This window comes from Phoxinus phoxinus, assembly GCF_949152265.1.
Source record: "Phoxinus phoxinus genome assembly, chromosome: 16".
NCBI lineage: Eukaryota > Metazoa > Chordata > Actinopteri > Cypriniformes > Leuciscidae > Phoxinus > Phoxinus phoxinus.
In genome coordinates this window covers 6,113,963-6,136,249 of record NC_136891.1, presented here as the reverse complement: position 1 = coordinate 6,136,249, position 22,287 = coordinate 6,113,963, and the positions used below count along the sequence as shown (strand labels likewise).

The 22,287-nt window shown below is 39.3% G+C and overlaps 3 protein-coding genes across 4 annotated transcripts; all 3 read right to left on the bottom strand.

The window, feature by feature from the left end:
* Positions 1 to 1,412: 1,412 nt before the first annotated feature.
* Positions 1,413 to 9,211, bottom strand: zpax1 (zona pellucida protein AX 1). 2 transcript variants are annotated; one of them, XM_079584480.1, is made up of 21 exons: positions 9,065 to 9,211; positions 8,880 to 8,974; positions 8,688 to 8,783; positions 8,480 to 8,604; positions 8,269 to 8,409; positions 8,078 to 8,185; positions 7,840 to 8,004; positions 7,671 to 7,767; positions 7,279 to 7,496; positions 7,062 to 7,215; positions 6,686 to 6,894; positions 6,496 to 6,613; positions 6,214 to 6,413; positions 5,223 to 5,337; positions 4,952 to 5,121; positions 4,769 to 4,881; positions 4,550 to 4,680; positions 3,627 to 3,816; positions 1,862 to 2,000; positions 1,689 to 1,791; positions 1,413 to 1,589 (listed from the first exon to the last, which is right to left on the bottom strand). In XM_079584480.1, exons 1-21 carry the CDS (start codon positions 9,085 to 9,087, stop codon positions 1,513 to 1,515), a joined length of 2,787 nt encoding a protein of 928 aa, XP_079440606.1. In that variant the 5' UTR covers positions 9,088 to 9,211; the 3' UTR covers positions 1,413 to 1,512. The 2 variants fall into 2 exon arrangements, with proteins under 2 accessions (XP_079440606.1, XP_079440605.1); XM_079584479.1 differs by having other exon boundaries at positions 1,503 to 1,791; positions 9,065 to 9,169.
* A 293-nt stretch (positions 9,212 to 9,504) lies between these two features.
* ttc32 (tetratricopeptide repeat domain 32) lies at positions 9,505 to 11,494 on the bottom strand. The gene is made up of 4 exons (XM_079583744.1): positions 11,402 to 11,494; positions 11,085 to 11,208; positions 10,733 to 10,899; positions 9,505 to 10,594 (listed from the first exon to the last, which is right to left on the bottom strand). Exons 2-4 carry the CDS (start codon positions 11,198 to 11,200, stop codon positions 10,452 to 10,454), a joined length of 426 nt encoding a protein of 141 aa, XP_079439870.1. The 5' UTR covers positions 11,201 to 11,208; positions 11,402 to 11,494; the 3' UTR covers positions 9,505 to 10,451.
* Positions 11,495 to 12,846: 1,352 nt separating this feature from the next.
* matn3a (matrilin 3a) lies at positions 12,847 to 22,082 on the bottom strand (the record flags this gene model as incomplete). The annotated part of the gene is made up of 6 exons (XM_079583737.1): positions 12,847 to 13,302; positions 13,378 to 13,447; positions 13,614 to 13,712; positions 17,907 to 18,032; positions 18,963 to 19,538; positions 21,929 to 22,082. 5 exons carry the CDS (start codon positions 22,080 to 22,082, stop codon positions 13,392 to 13,394), a joined length of 1,011 nt encoding a protein of 336 aa, XP_079439863.1. The 3' UTR covers positions 12,847 to 13,302; positions 13,378 to 13,391.
* Between the last annotated feature and the right edge of the window lie 205 nt (positions 22,083 to 22,287).

The window sequence follows — 22,287 nt, the reverse complement described above, 5'->3', positions numbered from 1 at the left end:
CCAGTGGCTGCCCAAAATCACTTTTAAAGGGGGAAGCAGAAAATAGATAATAGATATCAATACACGAGCAAGCAGTGCTTACAGACAGATGTTATCAGAGGTGTGTCTGAAAGGAAGGCTCATGCGCTGAAGTGTTTTATTCAGCTCTGACTAATGACTTCCTTTTGTTTTCACTCTGCTTCCTAAGCTTTTATTCCTTCATTATGTCCCTTCACCCCACAGTCAAGCTTTTCTCTTCTAATCTGCATTGTTACATTTAAGACTTTGCAATAAAGATACATGAGACGATCAACAAACACATGACAGATTTGAGAAGGAATTGCATTTGTTGAGCATTTGAAATTGAATGGCCAATAAGGCACCATCACAACTTTTGCTCCCATTTCTGGTATTTGTAATATCAGAACATGTTTCAAAACTGATTTGAAATGGTAAGCAAGATCATTTTATACAATAAACAAAGATATATATGCACCACCAAGAAGTGAAAGGTATTTTAGGCGGAATAGGAAGTAGAAGTGTCAGTGTCATAAGTCTGGCACCCGGACCACACTTCAGCAAAGATAAGTGTAGAAGTGTGAAGGTCTCCACTCCCAACACACATACAAAATAAGGTGCTTTGCCTTTTAAACAAACATTAAAAACCTCTTCAAAGTCCCAGTTTTAACCTTATTTTCAGTGATTCCCTTTTGCAAGAAGCATAACAGGAAGTAGGCTACACAAAAAAAAAAAAATTGTAGGTTAAAAAAAAAGAAAAAGTGGTGCTTTGGTAAAACACTGCAGCAAAAATAACTTTTTGACATGTTGACACTAAGGCTGTTTAGATACTACAAAAATCTTTTTTTCAAACCAGATCTTTTCAGGCAGACTCTCCACAATATTGCAAGTGATCAAATAAGATTTGTTTGCCTAGACATAACCAACCTATCTGCATGGGTTGCTTTAGTAACGACGTAGGCATACCCATGTTTTTGACAGTTTTAAAATGTATGAAAAATGAGATGCATCTCACTTTCCAAATTTTGATGTTATCATTGTGTCGAGTTAATTGACTTTCTGCTTCAGATCTTTTGCATTTAAACTAGTTCCATATTTAGTTTGATGTCCAGACTTCTATAAAACATCTGTATATGCAAAAAAAAAAATCAGATTTTTGCTGGCAGTTTGAACATGGCCCAAATTCCTCAGTATCATCAGGAATAAAAGTTTGAGTTTACAGGAGTTCTCAAATTTGACCCTGTCTATGTAACCGTGCAACTGCCTGAATTCAAAAAAAGATTCCCTTTTGTATTTTGCACAATTTAAGGAACCACAAAACTCATGTTTAGGCTTATTGGACCCTTACATAGTAGCTTCTCCTGTAGCTCATGAAATGCTTGCAGCAAGGCAGAAATCACTTGGTTTAACCAGTCAGCTTCATAAAGAAAAGCCTCAGTTAGGCTGAAATTAAACTGCAGGACAAAGATAAAAAGGTTTTTTTGAAAGACTTTATTAAGGTTGCAAATCAATGGACTAAGAGGCAGAGAGCAGAATTTTGCCTGTTGACAGCTGGGCTTTCTGGATCTGGTCATTAGTAGTGTCTCTTCGTACTGGTCACATGGAGAAGAAATAAGTTAGTTCGGACAGACTTCCCAAACCAATAGACAACTTAGCATACTGGACTGAATTAAAAGTCAGTGAAAGCATACCTTTCTTTCCGGTTTGTAAAGGAATGGAAGAGGGACACAGTCGCTTGCAGATTCCATCATTCTGAATGGCATCACAGAGCACAGCATCACAGTGTACATAAATCTGGGGAGAGGAGTGGTCTCAGTAAAACAGCCTGGTGCACAACCGCTTCTCAGATAAGATATATAAATACCTGATCTTGGAGCATGACATCATTCTGCACAAAAGTAAACATCTGGATTTCAAAGTGTTTCATGTGAGATGGGTAAGGAACCCCACCAGCAGTCACAGGGTGGAAAATGGTCTCGTAATTGTCAGCCAGATACACACAGCTGTCAAGATCAAAGACAAATTGAATGCAAACAAAGCAGATTTTAAAGTCCTTTTCCAAGTCCCTGGACTTAACTTGCCTAATGCCTACATTAAAGGGTAACTAAACACTAAACCAACTTTTTTTAGTTAATGATCTGTAAGAATGGAGCTTCATAAATGCTGTTCATTGATTCGAGTACTTTTTTTAACATTTGAGTATAAAGTGTTTTAATTTTCAAATATATGGTGTAAAAACGTCTGAGTGCTGCCCTCTTCAGGTTAAACGGAATCTCCTGAAGCAGGGGTACTCTCTGACGTAGGGTACTCTGTGACGCTCCTCTGCCACGCCCCCCTTGGCAGCCCCTGGTATAAAAGCATCTGCTTCCGTCAACACCACTGTAGGCGAGTCAGGAGTTGGAAATTGGAATTACGAGTATTGAAAACGATTAGGATAGCGTATTTTAGCATCTAGTTAGCATAGCATTTATATAGTTATTTAGATTATTTCGTGTAGCCTAGGTAGTTATTTAGCATAGTTGTTAGTGTTGTTAGAAGCATAGTTTAGTTAGTAGCATAGTATTGCATCAGTTAGAATAGTGTAGATTTTTAGCATTAGTTTTGTCTGTGTTTAGTACAGTGGTTAGGCTGGTAACTTATAGGTGTAGCGTTGCCGGTTGCAATCACTACTGGACTGCATAACTTTCCACCAGACTTGGAAATTAGGCGCCAGTGTTTACATGCACTTGTGTGCCAAACGCTGCTCTTCCTGCATGGACTCCACCACCGCCGGCGCGTTTTGCTGGATATTTTTTTTCACATAGCGGCAAAATATGCTTAGCGTAGGTCAATAGTAATAATAATCCACTCAGATACTGGACCCATTCTCTCTTGCGCGGCTGCTTCGCTAGCATCGTCGGATGCCGATCGCGATGCGGGAGTTAATGCGATACCGCAGTTTGAGCTCGCGGCTCGAATTGATATGGTTTTAGCTCTGTCCACAGACAATTCGTCCACTTCAGGGGAAGGTGGGGGAGAAAAGTCCTCGACTTTAAATGACCGCTCTGTTGCAAAGCTACTTGCGTCACTCTCCATCTTAGCGAGTCTGACAGCAGCTGTCAATCACTGCGTCACTGCGGGTCTGTCAATCACCCGCTCAGCCCCGCCCTCGGTTCGTCCGTTGGGCTCTGCCCACTTTTCCAGCATTTTTCAAATATTGCCAGTGGGTGGAGTCAGGCTCTGACCAGGGGTTTAGTTACCCTTTAATGCACTTGAGAAATGCTTCCATACATCTTACGGTATACATTAAATTGCATCAGTTGCATGCATTGCAACATTTCCTGGGAATTGAACTGTCAATTTTAGATGTTTTCATGTCGAGTGGGCAGCAGTAAGTGTACAGAATTGCTTTAAACACTTCATGGTATAAAAGTTAACTTGTGATGGAACGATGGGGAGATGACCTCTGCCAAAGTTTTTGGATAACTTACATTTTTTAAAACCTGCCAAACAGGATTTTTATAGCCTTTAGAAATAAGATTTGTATAATGACAACTACTACCAAAGTTGTTTTGGTAGTTATGATCGGTAACATTTAATATGGAACACTTAGCAAAGGGTCAATTAGATATATAAAAAAATAAAGTTACCCATCTACAATCAAGTCCCATCTTGGAGTAGAACTGCGGTCTTCTTTCAGAGTAGCCCAACAATTCTCCAAGACTAGCTCTATCTGGGGATCAGTTGACTTTAGTAGCATCACCTCAAAGAACAGAGGACTTCTTAAGTACTGTACAACTGGGTAATCCTCTTCTGCATAGAAATTATTATAAGATCCATCTGGGTGGAGAGGGAGAAGAAAAAAGCAACATGATCCATTAAGAGTACATCTAAAGTTCACCTTCCATTTTTCAATTGTCCAAGACGCCCTTTTACACCTGATATTAATCCTGGTTTTGGACGATTTGATCAAAGTGGTCCGTATTAAATACAAGCAGAAATGGCTTCAATGTGTGATTAACCACAATTTAAGTAGAATGGAAGGTCTTAACTGACCATCTTGCATCTATTAAAAACAAGACTTTTTGCTTTTCTCATCAGACTCAAAAAGGGAACAAGCCAAAAATTATTATAATTGTAATGAATGCCTGGTTTCACAGGGCTTCAACTAAGCCAAAGGTTTTAAACTCTACAGGCATTTAACAAAAATATCCCTCCCTGACCTCTTGTGACTAGATACTCAAATCAGGCAGTGGGCAACTCAGGACCTTGACTTCCATTAACTTCAGACTCTAGCTCAAAACACCAGAACAATCTGCTCAGATAAAGAGCTAAAGTGCAGTTTAAGTTGCACCTTTTAAAGAGTTTAGCATTAGCTACTACAGAGTTGATATGCTTAGAGTGGATACACCATCATAACAGCCTTAAGGCCCAGATAAACTGCAAGTGAACTCAAAGAATTGAACCAAAGTTTCAAGAGTTTGAAACCGCTTGCCAATGCAAAACAAACTTCACTGAGAGTATATCTAGGTCTTTGAGCAGATGGGAATTAAGTTAAAGTATTTTAGCATACCCAAAGCAAGTCTCAGTACAACATGCAGCTGCCCAAAACCAGTCTCCGGCAAAGGTTCATTTTCTCTCGGCTTTGTGAAAAACGCAATCGTCTGGGTATCATTTAGCGTGTAAAAGCAGGACACTGTCACTCTAACAATGAGAAAAAGCACACTTTAAAATTTCAAAGACATCAATTAGCAGGCATGATATACACAAACTGTTATATAGTCCATCTCACCGATACTCTGGATCAGGAGGTAGACTGGTTACTCCATTTTTACCCTGCTGGAAAACTGGTGGCCCGTTACCCAAGATGATTTCATTTTGATACATCATGACACCATCATAAAACTGAGGGAGAGACCAGAGCATAAGAGGGTGTGCATTTATTACTATGACAAATAAAGTTTCAACTCCATACCTTTCTAGTGGTTCCACAACTGTTTGCTTCATAGGAGAAGTAGGCAAAGCGGTCGTTGCTGAATTTGGGTCTGCAAGAGTGATCTCTCAGGGTAAGCTGACTGGGGACAAGCTGGGGTACAGATTCTACCTTTACTGCAAGAGCTGACATGGAGCCATTGCTAAAACACTCTGGAAAAGGTCATGCCAAAACAATTGTTAATCTCCAAGCAAAATTCAACGGAAAGTGTCTGTAAAAAGTTAACTTGTAGAACACATGTAAAAGAACATACCAGTCATGGTCATGGGAAAATTGCAAGCCAGGGAGAAATCACTAAGGGTCCATTTGTTAACGGGCTCCCAAAGCAACACATCAAGCCGTGCCCTCAAGGATGATGGGTACATCAGCTGCAAAGTAAAGCGAGACACTTAAAGGGGGGGGTACAATGGTGTTTAATGTATTCAGAGTTGTTTACAGTGTTAAAGAGATGGATTCTCATGCTAATAATGGCCAAAGTTTGAAAAGTTATTTTGAACAAATAACAATTTCTGTGCTGAAAATCATACTTCCGGGTTGCAACACGTTTCGGCTGTTGTTTTTTTCTATCGTAGATCTAATGACGTAGACCAGAGTGGAACTCCTCATATGAGCATTGCTCTCAGAAAAGCGCGTTCACTCACACGTCGACCAGAGGAGAGAAAGACCGTGCTCAGACGCGCTACTACCGTAAATCATCATCATTAGCAGCGCTAAATAGGAATGGTTGATGTCAAGAATGTCTCCAAAAAAGTGTGTTTTGGGATGTGAGGGAAAGTTTACCTTGTTCAGCTTCCCAAAGAACCCAGTGTTACTGGAACAGTGGATGCAGTTTGTATTTCCGGGACAGCAAAGGAGTGTGGTAAGTGCGGTTTTGTGTTCTGGTCATTTCAGTGACGAATGTTTTATTAACAAGACCCAGGTCGTCGCTGGATTTGCAAACCGGTTGTAATTAAAACCTGGCGCGGTCCTACCGCACCACGATCGATAAGCAAACCTTCCCACGCACTCCCGCTTGACTCTATAGCTCCGCCCACGCCCAGAATCAAGGACCTCGGCTTCTTCCGGATAGAATCGGAAAGCTGTATTTTTATTTTATAAATATGAAGAAACTAAAGACTTTTTGGAGATATGAAGGACACACTATTACTCTATAGGTACTCAAGATTAACATGAGATTGACTGAAACCAAGTATTTTGACCACAAAGTATACAACAGAAGGTAACAAAGGGAAGTCATACAGTACCTCAAACGCAATGTCAAATGCTAGGAAAGGCACCACCAAGCTCATGTGACTAGCGTTGTCCTTTACGTCATACTCTGCTCTCAGGTCTGGTGTCAGGTCACGCTTTCCCAGCATAATGTTAAAGTTATTGCCCAGATTTCCATATGAAATCATTATGTAGAACTTTTCCTTATCACAGGATCCAGCCACAGTTGGGAGAGCTGGATGGGGAACAACTCATTAGCAACAACAAATCCCTTCAGTATTTGAGAGATGACTTCAGATACCCAAGTTGTTACTTACTGACATCTTGAAGAGTTACGTCAACCGCTCCAATGTAGGAGAATGGAATGGATTCAGGGACGATCATAAATCCGTAGACAAGTCGAAGATTATAAACTGTAAGCAGCAGATCAGTTTGCTGCAATAAAACAAATGCAGATCAGAAACAGCCATAACAAAATAGCCCCACTGAATTACATTAGACACTCACAGTTTTAACAACAAAAGAATCAGAGAAGGGGACTTGAAGTCTAAACGCCTTGGAGCCATTTTGAAAGCGCTGTTCCTGTATGTTGAAACCCCTCACATTGGCCTCTGCTACAGTAAGGACTCCAGCAAAAAAGGTGATGTTTACCAACTCGACATCGTAAAGGAAAGGACCCAAGAGCACATCAAAAATCCTTTTGTCTACATCAGTGACTACAAGGGAATGAAAGTCAAGCAGCAAGCCATTAAAAACAAATCATAATAAAAACCAACAACTTCTGCTACACTAGCAACAGCAAAAAATAAAATAATAATAGCAATGCTACTTGCGGCACAAATATTACACTAGCTTGGAATGTCAAAGAACCCACATCACTTACAGTCAACAAATTGGGGTGGTCGAGGCATGAAAGGAGTCTTGATGGGGAAGAGCACTCTGTATTTAGTAGAATCCATGCCTCCCTCACTCCACAGTAACTGCAGCATTGGCTCGATGAAGTATCTTATGTTGTACTGGTTATCTACAGCATGACTCTACAACAGGATAAAACATTAGCTTAAGCTCAAAACTTCTTGGTCAAATTAAAGAAAACCAACCTTGTAGTAGCCATCTGGTCCACCAATTGGTATTTTCATTACAATATTATTGCCTTCTATTGTCAAGATATATCCTCTAGTGGCCATTTGCGCAGAGTCTATTTGACTTCCATCAATTCCCATGAACATCCCGAGGATACTGGCCTCAGCAGAAGTCATTAGTGGATTAACTCGGGGGAAGTACCAGGTGATCATTTCATCCGTAAAAGAAAGGCCACCTGTAAGTAAAGCAATAGATCAGGGCTCCTCCATCCTGGTCTTGAAGATTTGGTTCCAACACAACTAACTGTAATTTAAGTGAACTTGAATGCATTTAATTGTAACTTAACACTTCAGGAAAGAAAGTGGCTCTACAGGACAAGGACTCTGCAAATAGGTTTAGTCACACGTACCAACTGGACATGCAGCGACAGTATCCAACATGGTTACGGACCATTGTCTCTTGAAGTAGGTAGTCACCTTTATCATCTTCATTGGTACTCCATTCACCTGTAGAGCATGTACAACAGCTCAAACATTAGCTCTTAGCAAATAAATTCATGCGCTAGTGTTTGTACTCACATTTTCTACATAGGTCTCAGGCATGTCAAAACCACTTCGTAGCACCAATCGAGACTTGGTTGTTGTTACTCCATATCCTGCCTTCAGGGCATCTTCCAACACCATGGCTTTTTGTTTTGGCGTAAAAAACACCATCCGCCAGATGTTGTATTTTGAGGTAATAGCCTGGAAGGTGAGGAGTGCACATGACCAAGCTGCGTGTGCAAAGACGACACAAAACAAGAACTAATCTCCATACCTCAGAAACTGTATCAGGCCACTGGTAATCACCCTTTGCTTGCCTTTCTGCCATCTTAGGCTGCCTACGCATGGCTGTAATTTCTCCCGGCAATCGGTTAACAGATACCTAAGAGGAAAGTACATTATTCAGATATCTTAAGTCCACTAGTGCTAGATGTTTTTGTGGCATAGCTTAAGACAAGGATTTACCTCCATATAATTCCGATCGCAAAGAACTTCACGGGGAGCCCATTGGTCATGGGTACAGGTCTTCTCCACCTGAAAGACGTCTTGATCCGCTTTCACACCACGCACCCGGACACGCATGTTAATATCAAACAGGTGATCATCCTGAAATGGAGAAAGGAGTGAAAGACCGCAGAATACAGCAATAATTCTATGGCCAAAGAGAGCCAATTACCTCATTCTCTGCAAAACAGTTGAAGAGAGACGCAAAGACTCTGTAGTTACCCCAGGGATCAGAGTCTACACTAAAGCCACATTTAGAAGCCAGGCTTGGAGTTAAAGGTTCAATTTGGGAGCCATCTGAAAAGGAAAAAAGTACAAAGTTAAAACATGAATATAGATTCCAATAATATAAGCAATATAACTAAGTGCAGGCAACTTACTGACGACATCAAATTCAACCAGACTTCCAAAAGCTAGAGATTTATCTACAGTTAGACGCATATAACTTTCCAGACAATCGGTTTTCAATCCTGTTCCTGAAAAATATGCAATTTAAGAGAAACAGAGGGAAAGTGGACATTAGTGGCAATTGTGACCAACACACCTAAACAATACACACATGCAAAACATACTTTGGTTGAAATTCTGTGCTGGAATCACATTTTTCTGTGGTGATACAACATTGAAGTTTTGTGCCAAAATCACAACCCCCAACAGCCATAAAGTACTGAAAGAGAATAAAACATTTTAAAGAACTGGATTTTTTTTTATTTTATTTTTAAGCAGCAACAATACATTAAGGCAGATTACAACTCACCAAATTCCAGGAAGCCATGGCATCTTTGCTCAAAACAATCCTCTGTTATCAGGTGGACTAGATGTATTATAACCACCAAAATGTAAAGCTGACAAGCTCAAGTACTGAAAGCAATACTTGTGAAGCATTTTAAAAGAAAATGTCTAAAGAAACCAATATAGTGCACAGGTGATGCTCATCATCATCATCATCTGAAGAACAGGTGTCATGAGTTAACTATTATGCTGCAGTATTTAGAGGGAGGAATCCTTCTCACCATTACTGAATGAGAGCTGAGCCCAGCCAATGAACGTTGCAATAAAACATTATATATATATATATATATATATATATATATATATATACATATTGATCTGTTCTTATATATATATATATATATATATATATATATATATATATACACCCACACATAATTATTGCACCACTTGTGATTGGGTTCTGCAGTTTGGAAAAGGTAGATGAGTATGAAAAAAAACAAGAATATGGAAAAATATTTGTTTCGAGGCTGTTTCTCCTATTCAGTTCCATAAATAGCTATAAGAATACCCTAAAAATATCTAAAAAAGAAATGCATCATACAAGCAGTTTATTCTTTGTAACATTTTAGTGATTGTTTGATTTTCAAACACAACTGAATGATTTCAAGGTTCACATTTTCATTACACAAAACTGCGAGTCTCTTTTGAACTTCACTAAAGGAATGTGCGTGTCAATCAAACCAGCAACAGATAAATGAGCAAAGAATCATCTAAATCAGACAGTACTTTGATGTTTGGTGAATGTGCAACGTCAATCCACATTTACAGTATCAAACTGATGTGTCAGAGGTGAATATATGCAGGTAATAAAGCGTTTTAGGTTTCTTCTTATCATGTAAAAACATTATCACTTCAAGAAAACCAGTGGTGAAAAAACAGAGAAAACAAAAACATTTACAGGTGACTTATAATAATATAATAATGTTGAAAATAATGCTGTATGAACCATCTATGTTAAATATTGTCTGAAAATATTTTGGAAATTTCAGTATGTGAAAAGTATGGCATTTTGAAATAGAAAACATGTACTGTAGGAACCCTGGATTGAGAAATCAACAACTATTCAAAGTATTTTGAAATGTACACTGTCATGCATTTTATTCAGAGAACAGTATTCACTCACATATTGAGCAGTGACCAACAAGACTGGACAAAGTTTGAAGGACTGCTAGCAGGATTTTTAATTGACAAAAAAGTCAGTAGGCCTATACATACAGAAAAACATAAAATTTTTGAATGTTACCTAAACTCATGACTGCACAATCACTTTCTATTGATTGTCAATGACAATATAACATATTGTTGACTCGACAGTTCAAACAACTTTGTTCAGATGAGAAATGTCAAATTTAATGTCTAGCATCAGTATAGCCTCTTTTCCACTTTTCTTCACTGTCCAGAAGTGTCTGACTCAAACTTTCTTTAGCATCTTTAAAACCAGGATTCAGCTCCAGGACTCTCCGAAAGTCCTTCTCAGCCTCCTTGAAAAAGCCTTGGGAAGAAAAACACACTGAAATCATACAGCACCCCTTAGTGGAACACAAAAGATTGACAGAAGTTTTTCACAAGCAAGGTGGGATGCATGAGGAAAATACTAATCTACAGACTTATGGTTAAACTTTGTACCTACCTAATCTATAATGTATCAATCCTCTGTTATATAGTGGCACTTCAAACTGGCTGTTGATCTGTATGGCCGAAGTATAGTCATCCATGGCTTCATAGAAATCCACCCTGAGATACTTCACCTGCCCTCGATTATTATAGGCGATGGCCAAATCAAGAGCATTACAGTCTCTAGAATATATAAATCGTGATTTTTAGTGAAAACAAATGATCTTAATTTATTAACCAACTCAATGACAAACTAATCATAGTATTTTATGTCTGTACTTGACAGTTTACATGTAGACTTTGCTAATGTTTACACTGGCAGTTTCCTTCTAACTAATTTATTCACATTAAACTATAGTCATTAATACCTGGATTTGGTGCAGGACTCGATGAATTGTGTGTATATTTCCTCTGCTCGTTTAAAATTCTTATTGTTGAACTCATCATGTGCTTTTTGTAGGATTATGAGCTCGCTGTCCTCCATGAGACGCGCTGTGCTGTGGCGACAGTCAACTCATGAATATTAATAATTGCGTACTACAGTGGTTTTACACTTCTTTTATGCCATAGATATATATATGCTACATAGGCTAGATTCCTGGCAGTCCGCCATATTGGAACGGTCAAAGCCGGTCCATGGCCACAACACTCGAGAGCAAGTTTGACAGCGCCTGCAAACGCTTACCGTTCCAAAATGGCGGGAGCGCCGACGACGTGTCTGGTCTGGAGCGGAATGTGAAATCTACGTACACATGCCTGTGTTTCCTGGAAGGTACAGTTACCGAACGTATTTAATATTCATGAGTTAAATCTCCCAGAAGTGCGTTAGCGATGTGCGAGCGTCCCCTTCTGAGCTGGAGTATGTCTTTGACCACCAATTATAAAGTGTGAACTTTCAAAGTGCCACATTGAGGTCTAATGTTGTTGGCATCTGGTCATTTTACTTCTAAGAAATGCATGTGCAAATTCTGCAAAATATTTCTGTGAGGTGTCTAGAACAGAAATTCACCCCTGGTTATGTCAATATATGTGTCTGTGTACTGTGTCTTTCAGCATAATTTTTTTTTATGCCTATAACCTTTTTAACTTGCTGGGGAATTTCTCAGCTCCATGCTTACCTGTGAGGTTAGGATGTGAAAATCTTTACCAGACTTGTTTTTCAACCTGTCTCTGATGGTTTGAGATGCAAGTGGGAGGAATATGTGTAGGCTATAGGGAATGCTTTGAAGAGAATAGGATAATTTATGACCAGCAAAGTGTGCCAGTCAAGATTCAGACAGCAGAAATACAGGCCGCTTTGTACTCTAAAATGGTTGTGATTGTGAATGTCTCATGTTGCAATCATAGAAGGTGGACACTGGACAGTTTGAAATGCACCAATGGTGCCTGGTGCACCTTCACCCAGATCTCAGTGAACTCTGAGACCTCATATTCTAGATGGATTTTGCACTGAACCGAATGATCTTTGCTCACACTTTTGACACAAATATTGGTGTTTGCTGTGAGAAATAACACGTTACACTTAAGTCTATGTGAGCAAAGCCTTGAGCAGTCAGATCAATCCTCTCCAAAAAAAAAAAAATTCTTTCATACCATCTCCTTGCAACCAGATGAATACTTTCTCTGTTTGCTTTAACAGGGGATGGAGAAATATCAGTTGATGTGATACTGAAAATGCTCCAATGCCAATGGGTTGTGAATCGATTTTAGATGGGATTCATTTGGGGTGAGAGAGGGATCTTGATGTTCTCAGTGAAGTCTGTCTGAATTTGTGGGATGTTCACATGTTTGTATAGTGTGGGCTTAAATAGTCACAATCTCACACAGCTTAATTGTCATGAACATGTTTCCGTGCAGCTCATACGATTATGTTTAGTCTATGGCTAGACTGAAAGTCTACAGTTGGTCTGTAAGGTTGGAGATATTGATTCAGGCACATCTCACATTGGTTGCAGACAGACAGGTTTTTGACATCTTACCGTTAAACCTATAGTCTGTCTAGCTGAACTGTGTGATAATGATTTCAATAGGGATGTCTGTACTGTTTCAATACACCATGTCCTATGAAAGCAAGCAATATTATGAAAGCAACATTATGAAGCGGACAAAGAGACTTTGAGACTGTTATTCGAAGGTATAAAGTTTTAATGTAATGAATACTATTGATTAAATTGCTTGATTATAAATATAGTAGATTACAGTATGTACTTTATTTGTACTTGAGAGTCTACATAAGATTAAACAATAATAATAATATTGAAAATTATTTTTGACATGAACATGGGCAATAAAAATGACACCATAAGGATCCAAAGCAAAACAGATTACAATAGATTGCACAATTTAGTCTATTTAAATGAAAATATTTCCATTTCTGGAGAGCAAAAGCACATCATTACACACCATACACAATCAATACATCTTGCATTATTTAATATTCATTTATATTTGAACACAATTAATAATAATTTCCGGGACTTTTCAGTGATCTGTGAACATGTGAACTGTGTTCCAGGTGTTTTGAAGCCCTAAAGAGGTTCATGAGATGAAGCTTCGACTGCTGAAAGCTCACAGAACACGTGGACCCTGATGAACAGAAGTAAAGTAAGCATGCTTTTAATATAATATCCATCAAAATCATGTCAGAGATTCCCTACTCACCAATAGTTGCTCCGTTACATGCGTCCCAGCATGTTTTCCATTTGCTCAACCTTTCTTGCGACAGCAGCAAGTATAACGGCTGTTAAGGTCAAAGGGTTTAAATGGCAACATTTCCAGACACAAATATGGAAGTAAAAAAAGATGGCAGAATTTACATTTCTGGGTGAATTATTGATTTAAGAGAAACAACGCAATGCATTATGGGAAATGTAGTTCCTCTAAGACAGAAAGGATATTTTTGGCGTTGAGGTCCTGTAGGGAGGTTTGTGTCTGCCTCTGGAAAGCCAGTCGGGCCTCACACATGCAAGGGTCCTGCACAATCTCCACCTTCACCTCTTCACATCACAGTCAAACAAGAAATATCACAGAAATACCTCGCACAGGGTGATTTGAATTAAGGGTAATAATTACAGAGCAAATTATCTACCCCCAACTCCAAAGTGAAAGTTATTTCATGAAGTCTTTTAGCAACTATGTAACACTGTGCAACACAGTTTATGCAATGTTGTTCATTTCTGAATTCCTCACAACATTGTGAGAGTGTTACATATTATGGGTTTACATCGATGTTGAATCAGTGTTCAACTGACTCAACATGTCAGAAATTATAAGACACTGACAGATGAAGCTTAGTGATAACAATTTATTTTAATGAATGATTTCTGAAGGATCATGTGACTGAAGACTGCTGAAAATTCAGCTTTGCCTTCACAGGAATAAATTACATTTTCTAATATAGTCAACAGTTATTAAAACTGTAGAAATAATTCACAATATTAAAATGTTTACTGTGTTTTTGATAGCATTGGTGAGAATAAGATAATTCAAAAATCTGAATAATTCCAAACCTTTGACCATATATATGCGTGTTAGGCATTGCCCACCACTTATTTTAAAGCCATGTAATGCACCACCACTACCACCACAAAGAGAATAAAGTTTTAAGTGGTGCTTGTTTGATTCCCCCCCCCAGTGCAATATTTGAACCATTTGTTATCGTAGGTATCAATCAAGTGCAGAAAACACATGGTTGAGCGCTTACGTTTTTTGGAACATGTTTTCGTGTCTTCTTGCAACACAAAACCTTGCCGGCACTCACAATGATAGGAAGAATCATCGTTGACGCAAATGTGATCACATTCATGACCCAGCGCACAGTAGTCCAGACCTGCAATAAGTTAACACTCTAGAGCCCTGAAGCTAACAAACCTCAGCAACACATACAAGAAAATACAACTATTCGATTCTTCTGTAAAGAACATTACATTTTTAACAACAAACATTTATATAATCCTCAGCTGGCTAAAGAAACCTATCATAAACTGGTATGATGATAATACCATTTATGAAGGTCTGAAACAGAAAACTCACTGGCACTACCATCAGCATCACTGGCCTTGAAGCACGATCTTGTGTCCTGCATCAAGACAAAGCCAGGGGGACACGTGCAGTAATAGGAAGAACCGCTGGAGACGCACGTGTGTTGGCAGTCGTGGCCCAACGCACAGACATCCGCACCTGGAATAAGCCATAGCGATGGCCGATAGGTCCGGGATTATTTTTTTTCTACTTGACTTTCAGAATGTCCATTGAGACATAGGGCTGGGCGGCATGACGATATATATCGTTACCACGGTATAAAATGTCTATCGTTCCAGATTTTGCTATATCGGGTGTATTGCGGTATGCATTAGCACTATTGACACTTCACAGTGATGGAATGCATGAATGAGAGTTTAAACATTGGGACGTGCTTTATGTTAAAAAGAGTTAAGCGCAATACATCCTGAAAAGGATGACTGGCACACTGCTAAAGTGCGCACACAGAAAGCTGCCTCTCTCAGGTTCTCACAAATTCAGTTCTCACGTCTTATAGAGAGCCTAAGTCCCGCCCCTCCGCTTCCGGCTCATGGGACCTTATTTCGGAAAAAATATGTATGGAAGTCAATGGCGAGAGATAACTTATCTTTTTATTCCGTCTGAACTGTCCCCTGAACTACACATATGATGTTTGTCAATTTAAAAGGTAAATATGAAAGTCAAGAAAGTCGCAGTTTGTCATAAAACAGAAGAGTAACGTTTAGTTGTATGTGAAAATCGCTCGATGAACTACATCTCTCGTCTCGCACTATGTAGCCTACGTCACAAGATCCGTTGCTCGTATGTGTGTATTCTGGCTCAAAACACGAGTCAGGCATGACGGCGTAACGTTAGGATTATAATGTAAGACTATAGAAAAAATGACAGACGTTAGCTTCAGTAAAGTTAGCTTCATTCATTGAGAGAAAAGGTATGACGTCGCATGTGCGCCTTCTGGGTTTGTAGTCTTTGTAATTACGTATTTTCACAGTCTTATACCTCAACAGTTTTACATCAAACTGCGACTTTCTTGACTTTAAAATGTATCTTTTAAATTGACAAACATCATATGTGTAATTCAGGGCACAATTCAAACGAGATCAAAATATTTGTTGTCTCTCGCCATTGACTACCATACAATATTTTTCCGAAATAAGGTCCCATGGTGGTCGACCGGAAGGGGAGGGACTTAGGCTCTCTATTGCGCTTGAATGGTCGAAAATGCACGCAATTATGTCAAAATGCCCGTCGTGTGGCATATTCATGTAAACAACTCATAACTCATATTTTTGTTATAGTTTTTTCCTATTATTTGTAATTTGCTTATTTTTAATAACGGAAATTAGATAGCATAAAATAGCTATATCATGATATATATCCGTTATCGTGAAATACATTTCTCACATCGTGAAATAAGAATTTGGTCATATCGCCCAACCCTATTGGGACACATTGCTGCAAAGTTACAATTTTAGGAACTTTTTGTTAAAATAATATTAATATCCAATAGCAGTCGGATCACAAACTACTTCTAATCGTTCGATGGAATTTTTATAAAATTTTCAGATCACGAAATGGCATGAATAAAGTCATAGTCATTTCGGATCGTAACTCACTAGCACTACCTTCACCATTTTGGTCGCCATCATTCCTTCTGTATTGGTCACCCCTGTGTACACTGTCACCAAGCCCGAAAGCACCAGCGCCTCTAATGGAGCATGTTTGCATGTCATCGTTCAAGACAAAGCCTGAGCGGCACTTGCAGTGATAAGAGTCGCCACTGCTCACACAAATGTGTTGACAGCTGTGTCCCATTTCACAGGCATCCACATCTGGAACAAGCCATAGGACATAAACACTGACAATACTGTGCACGGTAAAAGTAAAACATCAGGGATTTTTTGGGGATTCAAACAACGACTGGAAAATGTCATCATAGCACTGCCAAGCTTAAAGTAATAATCTAATTCAATACTAACATCTTCAATGAAATTGAACTTCATTCTGCATACAATCTTAATTAGATTTTTAAAAGATTTTTACAAAATTTACTTAAGAAGCAAGACTGCATTAAATATTAAGACTTATTTTCAAATACTGTATTTTTGATACGAGTGCATTTTGCCTTACTGTACCGGCAGATTTTTTCACTCATTTTAAATAAAAATTGCAGTAAGACAAAATACACTTATATTCAAGACACAACCTATTAAAATGAGTCTTGATATTTTATGCAATGTTGTTTTTCAAGTAAATGTGTCTTGTTTTACTGCAAAAGTCAAGCAAAATTTCCAGGCATTTTTCAAGCCAAGATGTAACCAATACACCTCAATGCAATCTGCTCCATTGGCCCCGTATGAAATATAATCTGCCTCTAATAGATTAGCTATGGTTTTGGTTTGTCATCTGTCTCAGATTTACAACAACACTGACACTGATGTTATTGCTGTACTGTTCTGGCAACGGAGTAGAACAGAACAGGAAAGTCCACGGTAATTCAAAAGTGATTTTGCATGAGTTGAATTAGTGGCTAGAATTCAGCTGCTAGTGAGTAAAGTAATGTTACATTGCACACACATAACTAAATTACAGCTCTGTTCCAAAACCTAATGACCTGCCAAAAGAATTTTAAGGCACAAAGGCTGTTCCAAAACATCAGCCACAACAAGATACATAATTTTCACCTAAATCTAAGGCAGCTGCTTATTGGAGATTTGCTTTGTTAGCTTAGCATGTTAACATCTTTGCGTTGTCTCCCGTATGCTTCATGTTAAGAGTGCTATTTGTGTGACATGAGCTTTTTAGTTTGCATGATGATCCGAATGCTGCCTTGGAAGGCAGTTGCCATGTAGGCACTAGGCAGTAAACAGCAAGGCAGATCACTAGGTTTTGGAACATCTTCATGTAACCTGGCTGTAACTTAGCACACACAATAAGATAAATGAATCATAGACTGCCATCATATGATATCAAGTAATACAATCAGAACACTTGTAAAAAGCTGGCAAGCAATTGCTAGCTAAACAGGTTAGTTGAAGTATTGTCGCAATGTAAGCATTCTCTATTATTGAGCTGAAATTAGTCACGGTTAGATCAAATCAAATATGTTTGTACTAAGTATGTCTTCAAAATATAAAGTAAAGCAGTTAGCATAATCTTCTGGCTCTTACGTTTTAGGGAACATGTTTTCTGGTCTTCGTTCAAAATATAGCCCTTCCGACACTTGCAGTAAAAGGAGGAGCCACTGCTGACACATATGTGCTCGCAGTCATGTCCCATGGCACAGGCGTCCATACCTGGAACAAGCTTTCATTACTCGACTGAGTGATGAGCCACTCTAGCAAGATTAAGTTAATGGGCAACTGCCTGGATTTTATTACATCTAGCTTTTATTTTTGGTTGGGGAAAAAAAAGATTGTTCACTATCTTCACTGGAAACTTTATGGGACTTTTATGGGCTCTTATGTGATAAAATTACTCAGCAAATTTGATGCCCTTAGTTTGCAAAGCATTTAGCATTTATATCAATATGTTATGGTGACTAGCTGACAGCTGCACTAAGCAAATTGTTTGTACACTCTGAAGGCGTAACTAGCAAGCACTTTTCTAGCGCAGCCCTTGATTGAGCAATTTTAATGTCCAAAAGATCGACTCTCGTCCTGAAAAAGACAAACAATTTTAATTATCCACAAACAGTCAGTCAAATATTCAAAGCTCTCAATTATCTGAGGTTTCTATGAAAAACATACTTGAAGTACACTAGTCTAACAACAATTGTGAAAAGACATTGACAATATTAAATTTCAACAGCATTCCATTCCAAGACCTTCATTCCACAAAAATAGGATGCAAAGCACATATATTAGCCGATTCAAAGCATTCAAATGAGCCAAACTTAGAAGAATGCTTCTTTGAATGATCGGTGGACTTTATCAGCACTCACATACTGAAGAAACATTTCCTTCACAATGTGTTGCGATCCGACGATTCAAACGTCTGGAAAACACAATTATCACCTTGAAAGTTCTAATGCCAAATGATCACAATGTATGGTTGAATTGTCTTTTTGTCTGATGAAAATTACTTTTTTAAATTTGGGGTTCAAAGCCAACTGGTTTCCAGAGAATGAATCATCACCCACTCCCAAGGATTGAGATATATATCCTGTAAAAAAAAAAAAAAAAAAAGAGAGCCCCATCTCCCCTTTTTTTTTGCATTAACCCTACCACACAACGTCTCCCGAAACTTCGAGGTGAGCTTCTCAATAACACCGTAGGTCTCCACGTAGAACACATGGTCCTCAAGTGGATTGCTGGCCATGAGCTTCAGTGACCCCATGTCAGCCCTGTCCACTCCAACGGCGTAAATCTCAATCCCTGACGCCCGTGCTGCAGCCGAAACCTCCTCGACTTGATCTTGAGGACGTCCGTCGGTGACAATGATGGCAACCTTTGAGATGTTCTTCGATTTAGGCCGCGCACCTGACTTTTCAGTAAAGGCTTCATCCATGGCTTTCTTGATGGCCATACCAGTCATGGTTCCTGCTGCCAAGGGTTCGATGCGGTTGATGGCTTGCTTTATAGTGTCCTTCGTAAGATGGTTTTTCAGCAGGAACTCGATTTTGACAGTGCTGGCGTAGTTCACCACTGCGACACGTGTGGCATCGGGCCCAACATCAAGAGTGTCCACCATGTCAGCCAGGAAGATCTTGACCTTCTCGAACTCACCTGGACGCACGCTACGTGAGCTGTCAATGATGAAGACCAGGTCCAACGGGCGGCTCCTACACTGTGAATCTGTTGCTGAGAGTTCAGTAAAAATGAAGCACTTTAGAAGTTGCGTTACTCAATGTCAATATGATATAATGAAGACTGGTGTTTTAGTCCATTAAAGGATTAGTAAAACAACCAGAGTTGACGGTATATGGTTTGATCCACTGGTATGGTAAATATGAGTAAAGCATATACTTTACATGCAAACAGTTAGATTACATTAGTCAGTTAACAAATATTGAGTGTGGTCGCTTTTAAAATATCCCATTGGACCTCAGCAAAATGACATACTTCAACACACTGGAATACTAGAATGCTTCTGGAATATGAAAGGCCACATTTTCTGATCGGTAAGATGCCCTACATCAGGAATAAGGAACAAATAATCGCCCCCTAATGTCATTTTGCTTCATCCACCTTTGAAACAAAGAACCCTACTGCTTTTATGTAAAAGGTGTCCAATTCTACTCCTGAAGGGCCACATTCCTGCAGAATTCATCTCCAATCCTTATTAACACCTGAACCAGCTAATCATCATGGTCTTCAGGATTACTGAAAACTTCCAGGCAAGTATGTTGGGGCAGTTTGGATCTAAATGGCAGGACATTGTCCCTCCGGGAGCAGGATTGGACACCCCTGCATGGATAGATGGAGGGTTAAACCAAGCAGTATAATTATTCATGGAATTATACCTGTCGACCCTGTGATGGCTATCCTGCCGTGGGTAATAATCCTTCCTGGTGCCTCTGGTAGTGATTCTTGTGGCACAGTGGACATGGGTGAGAACTGTGGTGGGACGGTCTGAAGATGTGCTTCTTGTGTCAGATTGGATGTTGACAGAGATTGGGATGAGATCTTTTGATAATATGGCCCTGATCTATGAGTGGACATTGGCACAGGCTGGGGTGAAGCGCTTTGGGGATTGGTCTCTGATGTCAGTGTGGATGTTGGCAGGGATTCGGGGAAGGCACCTTGGGCATCCGGCTCTAATGTGACTGATTGGGATGGGATTCTTTGAGGATTTGGCCCTTCAGTATAGGTGAACTTTGGCAAGGGTTGGGATAAAGTGCTCTGGTAGTATGTCTCTGGTGTAAGGGTGGATGTTGGCAGGGATTCGAAGAAGGTACTTTGAGGATATGCCTCGGGTGTGGAGGGAAGGGATTGGGAAGAGGTGCCTTGTGAATATGCGTCTTGAGCCAATTTTGACAAGGATTGTGGCATGGATTTCTGAGGCAGGGAGAGATTCAAAGATTGTTGGGCTGCCAAAATCAAGGAATGCGTCAATGATGGCTTTGATGGCTGAAAACCTGTCTCAGGAGCAATTATCGAAAAGGTTGGTTGGTTATTTGTTGATTGAGCCACTGATTTCTCTGGACCTGAATAACGTTGTTGTGGAACAACAAGTGGCTGATTTGACACCACCGCAGAAACGCCTGTCTTTTCCCCTGATTCTCCTGTAACTAAAACTGTTTGTTCTGGATCTTGAACTTTTCGACAAACTATTGGCGCCCATTCACCTTTCAGCTGCTTGAGTGCCACAGGTGGAGATTGGTTTTTATGTGTATTATAAACTTTTGTGGTTGGTATGTCTTTTAGCCAGTCATAAACTGTGAGCTGAGAAGGAGCTGTGGGTCCTGGATAACCTACTGGGATAAGATGGGGCAAAATCCTCCTCCTCTGTTTGTGAGGGCGATCGGGTCCATCTAACCAGTATTTAGTCCTGTACACTACGGACCATCAGAAGGTTGAAGAGGAAAAGGAAATTAGGCAAACAGAACGTCAGTCAAACAAATACAATTGGCATTGTTTGCAATACATGCCCCAATTCCTCATTGTTAAACATTTAAAATACATGCCACTTAGATATCCCACGAATGCTTTTTCTGTAGCATTCATGCATAACACAAGGGATGGTTCGCACAAAAATATTCTGTCATTATTTACTCACCCATGTGATTCTAAACCTGTATGTATTTCTTTTTTCTGTGTAACACAAAATATTTTTCATTGACCCCATTGACTTAGAATGATTGGACAAAAGAACAGTGAGGCATTTTTCAGAAAATGTTCTTGTGTTCCACAGATGAAAGTCATACAGGTTAAGTAAATGAAGACATTTTATTTATATTTTTGGGGTGAACTAGCCCTTCAATGCTTAAATGTGGATGCATTTTATTTTCACATATGCTATTATAAATGCACTAAATATATTTCTAACATTGTGCATTTCACTATGAATTACATACTGGTATGTAAATATTTTTTGTAATGCATCTACTAAAATAATGAAACCATAAATGTTCCATTGCTGTGATGCAGTTTAAGATACAATGCAAACACTGAAAATGTAAATAATACATAATAACTTAGTCAAACATGTCAGTTTGAACTAACATAGTAGTTTAAGTTCAGAAACCTACCTGCTGGGCTCAATGTCCGGTGTGGAAGCGCATGATTTCTTCTTTGTGCATAACTTTGGGCCAAAATGTAGGATGGATTAAGGTCATAGGATTCACAGAGATCCACCAGCAAAAGAGAAAAGCAATATACCAAACTCCCAATGAAGGACTTCATTGTTTCTGCGCTCTTCTCAAGTCTGCTTCAGGTTTGTGTGCGGTCCTCTCATCTAACTGACACCAGTATGCTTCTGACAGCATCCTAGACCGCACATTTAAAGGGTCGAAAAGAAACGCGTCAGATTTTTGTCCAATCCAAATAAAGGAGGGGGAGCCCCACTTCAAATTACCAGGAATCTGTATTACATATTATAACATTGCAC

What these genes read in the sequence shown, in the direction of transcription:
- zpax1 (XM_079584479.1), bottom strand. Translation starts at nt 9,087, where the DNA reads ATGCCATGGCTTCCTGGAATTTG. An exon ending in CCATGGCTTCCTGGAATTTG is followed by an intron (nt 8,975 to 9,064) that starts GTGAGTTGTAAT and finishes ATTCTCTTTCAG; the next exon opens with TACTTTATGGCTGTTGGGGG. An exon ending in ACCACCCCAATTTGTTGACT is followed by an intron (nt 6,895 to 7,061) that starts GTAAGTGATGTG and finishes ATTCCCTTGTAG; the next exon opens with TCACTGATGTAGACAAAAGG.
- ttc32 (XM_079583744.1), bottom strand. Translation starts at nt 11,200, where the DNA reads ATGGAGGACAGCGAGCTCATAATCCTACAAAAAGCACATGATGAGTTC. An exon ending in GAGTCCTGCACCAAATCCAG is followed by an intron (nt 10,900 to 11,084) that starts GTATTAATGACT and finishes TATATATTCTAG; the next exon opens with AGACTGTAATGCTCTTGATT. An exon ending in ATTGATACATTATAGATTAG is followed by an intron (nt 10,595 to 10,732) that starts GTAGGTACAAAG and finishes TTTCTTCCCAAG; the next exon opens with GCTTTTTCAAGGAGGCTGAG.